The 11,929-nt window shown below is 57.7% G+C and overlaps 2 protein-coding genes across 2 annotated transcripts; one reads left to right on the top strand and one right to left on the bottom strand.

Annotated features, from left to right (window-relative positions):
• Positions 1 to 2,531: 2,531 nt before the first annotated feature.
• Positions 2,532 to 7,030, bottom strand: LAMTOR1 (late endosomal/lysosomal adaptor, MAPK and MTOR activator 1). The gene is made up of 5 exons (XM_062515375.1): positions 6,907 to 7,030; positions 5,060 to 5,205; positions 4,009 to 4,086; positions 3,420 to 3,546; positions 2,532 to 3,129 (listed from the first exon to the last, which is right to left on the bottom strand). The coding sequence occupies exons 1-5, from the start codon at positions 6,946 to 6,948 to the stop codon at positions 3,037 to 3,039; spliced, it is 486 nt and encodes a 161-aa protein (XP_062371359.1). The 5' UTR covers positions 6,949 to 7,030; the 3' UTR covers positions 2,532 to 3,036.
• A 3,342-nt stretch (positions 7,031 to 10,372) lies between these two features.
• On the top strand, positions 10,373 to 11,737 carry TOMT (transmembrane O-methyltransferase). The gene is made up of 3 exons (XM_062511885.1): positions 10,373 to 10,634; positions 10,991 to 11,187; positions 11,413 to 11,737. The coding sequence occupies exons 1-3, from the start codon at positions 10,373 to 10,375 to the stop codon at positions 11,731 to 11,733; spliced, it is 780 nt and encodes a 259-aa protein (XP_062367869.1). The 3' UTR covers positions 11,734 to 11,737.
• Positions 11,738 to 11,929: the final 192 nt, after the last annotated feature.

Genomic DNA, 11,929 nt, shown 5'->3' with positions numbered 1-11,929 from the left:
TAAACCAGGGAGGAGTCGGGCGAGGAAAGGACGCTCACCCCTCGCTGTTGTTCCGGAGACCCTCGGAAGTCATCCCCGCAGCGTCTGGGCCGCTTGAGGAGGATCAGGGCCGCAGGATGGGGCTGCCCCGAGCACGGCACAGGAAGGGCACAAGGAGAAGGTTCTTTCAAACTGGCGCTGGGGGCAGCAGAGGAACCCGCCGGGAGCGCGGCCGCCGAGTGTCGCTCGGCGGAGGCTCCGACTTTGCCAAGCCCCGGGAAACGAAGAACCCCGAGCCACAAGGCTCCTCCCGGGACCCCTTCGTCCTTAAGGAAGGGGACGCCGCTGAGCTTGGCCCGAGACGGAGGCTGTGCCACAGGCGTGCCCCGCCGGCCCGAGGGTTTCGCGCCTTGCCAGCCTGTGGCACAGCCTCGCTCTGCGGCCCTGAGCCCCGCGGGTGACCTCAGCTTTCCCCCTACCTTGACTGCGGCTGGGGAATCGTGCTTGTCTTCGGCGTCGCCGGGGCTCCAGTCGTACTGATGATCCTGTACCAGGCCGAAGCCGCCAGGGTCCGGGCCTCGGCCGCTCTTATTCGAACAGCAGCGCCCGCCCCCGCTGCTGCCCATTGGGCACCGCCGGGCCGGGGGCGTCACACGGGCGGGCGGACCGCGAACCGCGGGGTCCGGGACGCGCGGGGGACTGTGCGGGAGAGCGCTCTGCCGCTCACCGGGACATACCGGGGTCCGGGACGCGCGGGGGACTGTGCGGGAGAGCGCTCTGCCGCTCACCGGGACATACCGGGGTCCGGGACGCGCGGGGGACTGTGCGGGAGAGCGCTCTGCCGCTCACCGGGACATACCGGGGTCCGGGACTGGGGGGGGGGGGGGGGGAGAACTCTGCCGCTCACCGGGACACACGTGGGGCCACGGGCTACAATTGGACTCATGCAACAATACAAGAAAGGGAAGCCCTAGTGTTGAAGGGGTTATAGGGCTGCCTGTGGCCAAGGGGAACACAGGTAGGGGCCCCCCGTGAAGGTACGCATGGAACCACGGAGGTGTGCGGGAGTGTGGGTCTCAGGCCCCCACTCAGAAGTCAGGACATGTGAAGGGGATCGTGTGGGGCTACATGCAGGGCACGGAGTACTGGAAGCCCAGAGCAAGTAAGGGGACAGGTAGGGGACTCTGGCACTGTGTCACATGCAGACACCCCACTCTGCCCTGCAGTGCCAGCTAGGCAGGGATACTCACCAGCCCCCAAACCTGTCCTGACCTACTAGTGGGGCCTCATTTTACTTTGGGGGGGGGGGGGGGTGTCCTGGGCATGTCCCCATGGCCACAGTCCTATTTCATCCTCTACAGGCCCAGAGAAGTTTAGTAATGGACTGGATTGTGGTGGTGCAGGCCCCAACCACCCCACCAAAATGCTTTCTAGGCCTTGGCCTTCACAAACAGCACTTGGGCTAAGCCCCTCTTGATCTTATTGGATGTAATCTGTTCCAAGGAACTAACAGATGTTTATTGAGCATCTGTTTTTTAATGAACTGACTTGGAAACTTATTTTTCTCGCCTGAGCAGCAGCCCAAGTGGAATAGTATTTTGTTGTTGAACCTTCCACTAGCTCAAATTGTGGCCAGGATGGAAAATTACTATGACTAAAACCCACTCTCTTGCAACCTTCTAGACAGCAATCCAAAGTGAGACCCTTTGAGCTCTCAATTATAAGAGGGTTATAAGGGGTTAATGCATACTTAAGCCCACTCTCTAATGACCCTATAAACCGCAGTCCAAAGTAAGTCTCACTGAGCATTCTATTCCCAGATCACAGGAGAGCTAATGTGTATGTCTCAAACATTATCAAACAGAGAATTGGATGGCTGTGGCATCAAGCAAGGATTGTTGGTAGTAAACAAGGACAGTTGATCTTAACACATGAGAAAGCCATGAGAAAGAACAAGATGTGGGCTGAAGAAGAGGGGCAAGGTGAGATAGGGCAGCACTGGAAAAACATCTTTGTTGTAGTTCCTGCTGGTAAGCACAAAACAGTACACCATAAGCACAGGAATGAGTGGCAGGAAGAGGGCGTGGACTATAGAGTGGGATTAAGACCAAAGACCCCGAAACCCCTCTGACCCATTTCTAAGAATGGGTCCAGACTGGGTGTCTCCCAGCTACCCTTTCCACATCCACATTTCCAAGAAGACCTGAAAGAACAGACTGTGCGTGACAACTAATCAGCACAGAAAATAAGAAATCCATCTTCAGGATGGGGAAACCTATCCATAAAAAGGTACCCTGCAATTTCATGCCAAGTGATTTCTGATTATTTGTAAACCCTCTGACTTTTGACATTCCTTTCGACCATGAGCATTTATGAAACTTAGGTGCTTCCTTTTCTGTAAAGGTGGGTGATCATACATTCCCTGTCCTCTTGTCCTCTTGGCCCTGTGGGACATGATCAAAGGGGTGGCAAGGGACAGACAGATCTGTGTAGGGCACGACTCCCCCATCACGTCTATGTTGTGTTTGACAGAGAACAGTGGAGACAAGCACTGGATGAACGTGGCTTTATCTACTGTGGCAAAAAATAATAGTAATAAAAAAAAAACAGAAAAACCAAAAACAAACAACCGAAACAAAGGTCTAAACATGTAAAAAGGAGAAGAGATGGTGTTGGAGCCACCAGGCCCCACGCAGAGCATCACATCCGCCTGGCTCCAGCCCACCCATCCTGGTGACCTAGCACACGGTGCTGACCCATACCAGGGCCTCCTTGCACCAGCTGTTCCCTTTGTGCTCGTCCCTGTGCAAGGCAGCGTCCAGCTGACACAGCCTCCTCCCCACGCACACCCACCCACCCACGAGGAGGAGAAAGCCTCAAGCAATGCAGGTGGGCTCGACATGCCAATGATGGGTGCCTTGGCATTTAGTAGGAAACAGGGTATCTGTCCAAGTTCTGTGGCAGCAGCATGGGGAGGGAAGGGATATAAAGAGAAAAAAAATGGGGAAAAAAACAAAAACAACCCAAAGCGGTGAAGCAGCGGTGGTGGGGACAGGTTCAGGGGATGCCAAACTGTACAACCAGTTCTTCTTTGGCGTCAACACGGATCTGTGAAAGCGCACTGAAGGCGTAGGCAGCTATCCGGGACACCTGCGGGCATGAGGACATGGCTGTGTCACCAGTGGATGCTGAGACTCCCAGTTATCCCAAAGAAACTCTCACAGGAGGTTAACCTCCAGCCCTAAGGAGTCCCTAAGCCTGGCCTGGGCTTTGCCCCCACCTCTAACAAGGCCTTAAACCTGACCTAGGCTTTGCCCTCAGCTTTAATAAGTCGGATCAGGGCTCTGGGCAAGCCAGGAGGGCATCACTGCTCCTCCAGGATGAGGATGTGTCCTTGGGGAGCATCACAAGGGCACAGGGCTCACCCCAGCTCTGCTCACCTGCTGCAGATCTGCAAAGGGGACAGGGTCGCTGGCGAGCACTTGGTGCGGTTGGTTAGTCAGAGACGGCAGCAGTGGGAGCTTCTTCCAGTGTGTCAGGTTGTTGCTGAGCATGGCCAGGCGTGTGCTGTGAGGAGAGAGCAGCGAACATCACTGCCGTGCCAAGACACAGGGACACCCAGCGGATGGGTGCTGTTCCCCCCAGGCACTCAGCACCCCCAGGGTGAGAAAGGGAGAGCAGTGGTGCTGCACTCCCAGCATCCAACCCTCTTCACTCCCTGCAGCAGGAGGATGAGGGAGCTTCCAGCTCTCCCACATAGGCACCTTTCAAGCAGAAACTTGAAAGTCACATCCAGCCCCCCACCATCTGCCCCAAGGGGGCTGGGTGAACACTGGAGCCCTTTGTCCTGGGCTCTGCCACCTGCACTGCCATGGGTCTTCCCTGAGCAGGCTGCACCCAGCTGTCCGAGATGCAGCCCTTCTGCGTGCCAAGTTCAATTCCCCAGGCCAAAATCCCTGGGACCTGCCCAGAGACACACATGGCTGTGAAGGGTCAGCAGGCACCTCAGGGGAGAAGTGCAGGTCCCACCTGTACTGTCTGGCTCTGTCCATGTACTCATGCTGCTCCATACCCTGGGAATCTGCTGCTGACACGTCGATGATGTTGCTGCAGAGACACAAGACAGTGGCTCTCACTGGAGGCTCATTGCTCCCCTTGAGTTCCCTCCCCATCTCAGAGCATCCTCTGACCAGGGCAGACAAAATCCAGCACCCACCAGCACCCCAAAACAAACATCTCAAGGCCAAACTCGCCCAATGAATGCTGCCAGCTGGACACAAGTGTGCCAGGCTGGAGTGGCTGTTTGCCAGGAAGGAAATGCCAGGGACTGTTTGCCCACAGCTGCCCTGGGGCAGAGGCAGGCAGAGGCTGCAGGAAGCTGGGGGCTGGTCTGGGCTCTGGGGAGCTTGGCATGCAGCCACCTGGAGAAAAAAGGAATCACTGGGAGGACAAGGCACTTGGCAGATGTCCTGAGAGGCCTGGTGCTGGGCCCTGGGCTCACAGAGGACCTGGGCACTTGCCCAGGGCCCTGCCGCAGTCCCATTGTGTGCACCCCACAGCAAAGTAGCGCTCAGAGCTGCTGTGGCTCTGTATTTTGGACACGCACCAGTGGCCACCAGCTCCCCAGTGTCAGGCAGAGGAAGCAGAGGGGCCGATGAGCATCCCAAAGCCTCCCAGCCATGCTGGACACAGCCCTCTCCCCATATTGCCCCTGTGCAGTTGAGGAAAAGCCTCCTCAGAAGGTGATACAGTGATGCTGCACCCCCAGCCACCCTCTCCACGTCCCCACAGACTCACTTTCTTATCCAAACTCTGCCCCTATTTCCAGCCCAACACCCAAGGGGTTACCTCACATCTGGGGTCTTCTCTGTGTCCCCATGGGGCTCAAATCTGAGAGAGGGGGCTGTCTGAGGGCAGAGGGACATGGGGGGCTCCGCCACAGCTCCTCCCTTCCCCTCAGCACATATGGCTGATCGCTGGGGCCCACAGCCAGGCAGACCCCCAGCTGCAGGCCACGTCCAGGGTCACCACTGGTCCCCGAGGCATGCTGCCTGCCCCACAGGCAAGGCCTGAGGCTTACATGGCTGTTTTGGCAAGGATGGAGGACAGCATGGCCTGCTCATCAGTGCGTGCTGACGGGAGGTTGTGGTAGCTCTGCTCTGCTCCATTCAGCACCTTGTTGGGTGGGCTGGCTGTTGGTTCCAGCAGCCGCTTTGTCTCTTCCTCCTGAGTGAAAGGCAAGAGGAAAATCAGTCCTGGCTTCCCCACACCAGCACCATTAACTCCATGAGATGAGGTGAGTCTCACCGTTCCCTCACCAGCCAGGAGGGCTCCCAGTGCCTCCCGGTGTAACCCAGAACAACCTCAGCTCTGCCAGGATCTTCTTTGCCCAATTCTTTTGCTTTCTCTCAGCTGAAGCTCCCTGAGCCACAAAGGCAGCAAGTGTGGCTGAAAGCAAGCACCACATTTGGAGTTGCCAATCTTGTAGGCAGGATTCTGCAGCCAGCATCCACCTGCATGAAACCCTGCAGCTAATGAGGACCTACCACAGCCCCACCCGTGACTGGGCACCACCCTGGCATAGCAGGGGCTCACCTGGCTCAGGTGAGCCCCACCTGCCATAGCCTAGGGACTGTGTGGGGTGGGGAGTTCCCAGAGTCACATGGCATGGTCCCTCACTCACACCAGGAGGTGCAGAGCTGCAGCTCAGCCCTTGATCCTCTGGCTTTTCTGAATGGTGCTGCAGGGGCTGTGAGAAAATCCCAGCAGGGAGATCACGGGCACAAACACCCAAAAGAACACAATGACAGAATCAGTAAAATTGGAAGAGCCCTCTGAGCCCAACCATTCTCCCAGCACTGCCAAGCCCACCACCAAACCATGTCTCCAAGTGCCAAGTCTACACAGCTTTTAAAACCCTCCAGGGATGGGGACTCCAACTCTGTTCTGAGCAGCCTGTGCCAGGGTTGTACAACATTTTTAGGGAAATTTTCCCAAATATCTAACTGAAACCTTCTATGGCACAGAGGCCCTTTCCTCCTGTCCTGTCCCTTGTTCTCTGGAAGCAGAGCCAGACTCCCCACCTGGCTCTCACCCTCCTGCCAGGGAGTTGTGGAGAGTGAGGTCAACCCTGAGCCTCCTCTTCTGCAGGCTGAGCCACTTCAGCTCCCTCAGCCACTCCTTGTGCTCCAGCCCCTTTTCAAATTCCGTTCCCTTCTCTGGACATGCTCAAGTCTTTCCACGTTTGTCTTGTCCTGAAAGGACACTCAGCCTGTGACCCATGGTGAGCTGGGAGTGCAACCACTCCTCCACACATGCCGTCGGTGGCATCTCCGGCTTCTCCACGGCCAGAAGTTTCCTCTCCCCTTTCTCCTGCTAGGAAATGCTGCGATATTCTAGCCCAGGCCCTTCTCCTTCCTTTGTGGAAGTGGGAGCTGGCTGGGCTCCCTTGGGACAGGCTGTCACAGCCGAACTCTCGCCGAATCCGGGGATTAAGTTTCGCGGGACAGGTGACAGCCCCAGTTCTGCCCCGGCCCCTGAGCTGCATGGCAGTCACGCTGTCCCAAGGAGGAGAAGCCGGCGCTGCTCCCGGCGGTGCAGTTTGAGGCCTTGGACCTACACCTGCAGCGGGACGGGGGAAGACTCTGGCACCACCCCCGAGCCCCCCGCTTGCAGCCCCCACGCGGCACCAGGGGGACACACGGGGCGGCGCGATACACGCGAGGAACGAGTGACACGAAGGCGGCGACAGGCGGGAGCAACGCTCAGACACTTCCCGGGAGCAGCCATGGGCCGGGCCCTGCCGGGGACGCGCGCTCTGCCTCCCCCCGCCACAGGGCAGCCCCCGGGCAGCCGGGAGTGGGGCCGAGCGTCCCTCCCGGCGCCATCCCCGCCGCGGGCCTCTTGTCCCCCCGGCGCCAGGCCCACCTGGTCGGAGGCCTCGGCCTCGCTGCTGTAGCAGCAGCCCATGGCGAGCGCGGCCCCGGCTCCGGCACGGCCCCGCCGCGCGGTCACGTGAGCGCCGAGTCAACCCGGTCACGTGAGCGGCGGGGGAACACACTCACACACACGCGCGCGCGCACACACACACACGCACTCGCGCGCGCGCGCGGCCGCGCTCGGCGCCGGGGGCGCGCACGGCGGTGTCACGTGGGACGGAACATCGCTCGCACGTGGGAAACGTCACGCGGCCTTGCGCGCGCGGTCACGTGTCTCCTGCAACGCGCCGCCCCCTCCCCCCGGCGCGCCCCCGGTGTGTTCCCGGCGCGCCCCCGCGCTCACACTGTATGCTCCCAGGGCTCTTGGTGTTCCCGTGTTCCCAGGCCTTCCAGTGCTCAGAATATAAAGTGGGGGTAAGAATGAGGAAGAGGGGGATGTCTGGAGTCGTGGTGTTTGTCTTCCCAAATAATTGTAACACGTGATGGGGCCCTGCTCTCCTGGAATAGCTTAACACCTGCTTGCCCATGCGAAGTGGTGACTTAATTCCTTGTTTTGCTTTGCTTGCGTGTGTGGACTTTGCTTTTCCTATCAATCTGTCTTTATCTCAGTCTCAACCCACAAGTCCAGCTTTTACTCTTCCAACTCTCTCCCTCATCTTGCTGATGGGGGAGTGGGCAAGTGCATGTGTTGGTTGCTGGCTGGGGCTAAACCACAACTGTCCTTATTTGTCACCCAGTGTTGGTCTCTAAGGGTTGAGATAACAACAGATCTGTCCAAAGTGGGTTGGAAACAAACTTGATCTCAGTGTTTGCTGTATTAGGTCCAGAGCCACTGGTCACAATGGTGCTTGGTCCGTTCACGTGGGCTTGGTACCTAACCCTGGCTCTATTCCTGTATGTGCTCCTCGGGGTGACCTTTTACAGAGCAGGGACAAGGATCAGCATTTCTTTGTTGCTGTCCTGTGGGATATGAGTTTATGACATGATAACATCAAGGGCAATGAGGATGCTCTGGGATGTGTATTCAGTGCTGCTCTCCTGCCCTTACTTCAGCACTACCTTTGGGAGCCCATTAATAACCGTACCCAGTCTGGGGGGGACAGGGGAAGGAGGATTTTTCCCCCTTTCTCCCCCTCTTCCCCCCCTTTTCCTCCTTCAGGCCTGCTACACCTCCAAGAAGGCCATTCAGAGACCTGTCCCAAGAGGGAATAGTCATGAGTGGCATGGAATGTGCCAGAAAATTGGCCAAGTTTTTGAGGAATTCTCTGCTCCAGTGGTTTAGGAGTTCACCCCTGAACAACTACGGGACTCTGATAAAGTGACAGAATATTTGCAAGGAGAAGGCTGTGGCCACTCAAGCCATGAGCAGCTGACTGCAGTGTGTTGGGCCCTGGCTACTCTTCATGGGACACTGGTGGTCAGTAGCCAGCACCCTCAGGGGAGGAGGAGGAGGAAACGGAGCAACAGGCACCGTGGCCACACTAACTGCAGCTGAACCAGGGGAACAACCCGTGCTGGGAACAGTCACCCCTGCACAGAAGAAGGAATCCAAGACAAAATCAGTTGTTAGTGAGGGATGGCAAAGTAGGGCCCTCAGAACAGGAGGAGGAGGCAGGGCCAGAGAAAATTGCCTGGTCCATGTCCCCAGGTGAGCTGTAAGATGTGTGAAAAGGTTCCAGTTGCCAGTTAGGTGAGCCCCTGGTGACCTGGCTACTCCAGTGCTGGGATATCCTGGCCCACAATATGGAAGTGAAGCAACTGGGATTCGTGTCTTGGGATGTGAACATTGACAGGGGCATTGGGAAGAGAACAGAAACTCTCAGGCTCTGAAGGCAACCCCTGTCAAGCATGAGGGAAAGGCATTCTCCCAAGGATGATTGAGTAGTGCACTGAGACAAGTGGAACACCACGGAGCAAGGTACCCAGTATCTTGGAGAAGATTAGCTGTGCTGGAGGTTGATTCTACTCTAGGGATTCAAAAAACAAAGTCCCCTTTAGGCCCAGATGACCAACGTGCACAGTCCTTGTGGCACAAGTTTGTACAGAGCATGCCATTGTCATACAGGAACTCTGTTGAGTAAATTAGCAGAGGGAGCTGTCTGGTATCATCTGTTGTTGGGAGGGGCGTCTTTCATGTGAATCTTTTATTTTCTTGTACCCCCTGTTGTTGGCATTGTTGCTGTTACTGTTCATTTTCTTAAAGCCAGTAAATCGTTCTTATCTCAACTTGAGATCTTTACCTTTTGAGCCTTCAATTCTCCTCTCCATCCCATGGCTGTGGGAAGGGGGAGAAGAAAGTAGGGGAGAGAGAGAATGGAGATGGTTTGGAGGGTCTCGGTGGGGACACTGAGCAGGGGAGTACCATCCCTAAACTACAACAGATTCCAGTGCCCCAACCCTCCACACCCCCAGTGCTTCCCCCATGGTCCCCTGGCCCACCGTGTCCCCAGCATCCACTGATTCTGGCTCCCCCCAGTCCTCCTGATGCACAGCGCTTCTGGCTCACCGTGCTCCTGTTGCCCAGTGTTTCCAGTACCCAGTGTTCTCAGTGCAGTGACAGGACTCCAGTATCAGTACCACAGCTCCAGTATCAGCACCCCAGCACCAGGCCCCCCTGTGCAGCCCAGGACTACCTCCCAGCCCCCAGCCAGGTCTCCATTGCCAGCCCTACTGAGCTGGTAACCAGAGCTCTGATAGCAGCTACAGCTGAGGTGACACCATCAATAATTGAGTGGCGGCAGGGCTCCACACAGGACTGCCTCCCTCTGCCTGCCTGGAGTGTGGGGACAGGTAGGTGCCACCCCCATTGCCCTATCTTGTCGCCGTGGCTGGGCACCCCCAACAGCTCAGGGTGTGGGGAGCAGGTTGTGAGGTACAGGATATGGGGGGGTGGGAGCAGCAAAGCTGGACCAAGGGGGGTGCCAGGGGATGTGCTGTACAAGGCTCCTCACAGCAGCACAATCCCCTGGGATGCCAGCCCTGCTGACCCCAGTATCTGGACCCTGGCAGATGGACTCCCAATGCTCCCCCGCCCTGGCACAGGGACCTCCACAGCATCCTGGGGTGCCCCAGCCCTGCAGGCCCAGCAGCACTGGAGCCCAGGGAGAGGTACTTCCAAGGGGTGCCCAGCACAGCCAACTCATGGCATGAATGGGAGCTATGAGGCTGGCACCCTGGGAGGATGCCATATCATAGCATCCTGTGAGGAGATAGATTTGCCTCGTTATAGTTTAGGGGTAACAGGCTTCAACAATCTCTGCGCAGGGGACATTGTCAAAGCCTTTGCCCAATGTTATGTCACTGATAGTAGACACAAAGGTGTCTATAGTCTAAACGATAGTTTAGACACTGATAGTAGAACTTCCCTTTTGTCAGAACTCCCAAGATAAGTAGGAAACTAACAAAGTCAACTCAGTAACTCAGCTGTGCAAAAATCACAGCCTTGCTTGCTTGTGATGGTGTCTCCGGCGATTGCCCTGGCCTTCCTCCCCTTCATTGTCACCCTGCTGATCCGGTATCGGCACTACCTGATGCTGCTGTACCGGGCAGTGCTGGTAGCCTGGCTGCGAGACCGGCTCACCGGCACCTCGCGGGAGCAGCGTGCCTTCCAGTACGTGCTGGCCCATGCCATCCCTGGGGACCCCCACCACATCCTCCAGACCTTCGATCAGTGGTGCTACCACTGTGAGCACCTCAGTTGTGTGGGGCCTGACAAAGGTGAGTGCCACCCTTGCTTGCCCACACCACATGGGGCATGGGACCGGGCATGGCCATGGCACCGTTGACACAGCTGTGACACTATTGGTGTGGGTAGCACACCATTGGCGTGGCAGTAGCAGTGTTGATATAGCCATAGTATTGTTGGCATGACTGTGGCACCATTGCCACGGCCATTGCACTGCCAGCACAGCCACAGCACTGTTGGCACAGCTATGGCATCATTGACCTGGCTGTGGCATTTCTGGCATGGCTCTCCCATCCCTCTGGGCACTGGGAACTGCTTGGCACCTTCGCCCTGCCCAGGGCAGGGGTGGCTCAGGTTTGTGGGTGATGAGAGGCACATGCTCTATCAGGGCGGATCGTGGAGCGGGTGCTGTTGGAGCGGGCACCGCTGCGGGTGCTGGAGCTGGGCACATACTGTGGCTATGGCACCGTGCTGCTGGCACAGGGGCTGCCCCCAGGTGCCCGCCTCTACACCATCGAGGGGGACCCCCGACACGCTGCCGTGGCTGAGAAGGTCATCCGCCTGGCTGGCTTCAGTGAGCAGACGGTGAGTACCCAGGCACTGGGAAAAAGCCCAGCTCTGCACCTGAAACCAGGGAGGAGACAGGTGGGTGTCTTTCGCTGCTGTGGCAGGGATTGCGGCACCTGCTGGGCAGCATATGTGGGAAGAGAAAGGTCCTGTCCCATGCAGACTTCTCACCACCCTGTGAAGCAGGGTGGTGGGTGGGCACCCTGACACCCTGCCCCAGCAACTTAGGCTGCTGCAGCACAGGTGGAGCTGATCGTGGGCCCCTCGGAGGAGGTGATACCCCGTCTGCGGGAGAAGCACGGCCTGATGAATGCCAACTTGGTCTTCATGGATCACTGGAAACGCTGCTACCTGCGGGACCTACGGCTGCTGGAAAGCCACCAGCTGCTGGCTGAGGGGGCCACCATCCTGGCTGATAACGTCCTCTTCCCTGGGGCACCCCACTTCCTGCAGTACGCCAAGACCTGTGGCAAATACCACTGCAAGGTGCACCGCGCCAGCCTGGAGTACTTCCGCGCCATTCCTGATGGTATTGCCGAGCTCCGCTACACCAGCACCCACTGAGCAGGTGGCGAGCTCCTGCCTTGTGGTGGCCACGGTTACCACGGGGATGCCATGTCCCCAACTCCCCACCTCGGCCTCAACATGGGCTCTGGAGGAAACACAGTGGCTGCTGTGGTCTGTGGTGGGGTGCAGTGGGTAATGAAGGGGCTCATTCCCCATAGTGCTCCTACCTGCACTGCACAGGGAGCTCTTCCAG

This window comes from Cinclus cinclus, chromosome 2 (assembly GCF_963662255.1).
Source record: "Cinclus cinclus chromosome 2, bCinCin1.1, whole genome shotgun sequence".
In the NCBI taxonomy this organism is placed as follows: Eukaryota; Metazoa; Chordata; class Aves; order Passeriformes; family Cinclidae; genus Cinclus; species Cinclus cinclus.
The sequence above is the reverse complement of the archived record's forward strand: the minus strand, read 5'-3'. Positions and strand labels throughout refer to the sequence as shown.

Coding starts and splice junctions, on each gene's coding strand:
- LAMTOR1 (XM_062515375.1), bottom strand. CDS start 6,948: ATGGGCTGCTGCTACAGCAGCGAGGCCGAGGCCTCCGACCAG. Junction 4,087..5,059: donor ATCCTTGCCAAAACAGCCAT/GTAAGCCTCAGG, acceptor GTGTCTCTGCAG/CAACATCATCGACGTGTCAG. Junction 3,130..3,419: donor CCTTTGCAGATCTGCAGCAG/GTGAGCAGAGCT, acceptor TCATGCCCGCAG/GTGTCCCGGATAGCTGCCTA.
- TOMT (XM_062511885.1), top strand. CDS start 10,373: ATGGTGTCTCCGGCGATTGCCCTGGCCTTCCTCCCCTTCATTGTCACC. Junction 10,635..10,990: donor TTGTGTGGGGCCTGACAAAG/GTGAGTGCCACC, acceptor ATGCTCTATCAG/GGCGGATCGTGGAGCGGGTG. Junction 11,188..11,412: donor CTGGCTTCAGTGAGCAGACG/GTGAGTACCCAG, acceptor GCTGCAGCACAG/GTGGAGCTGATCGTGGGCCC.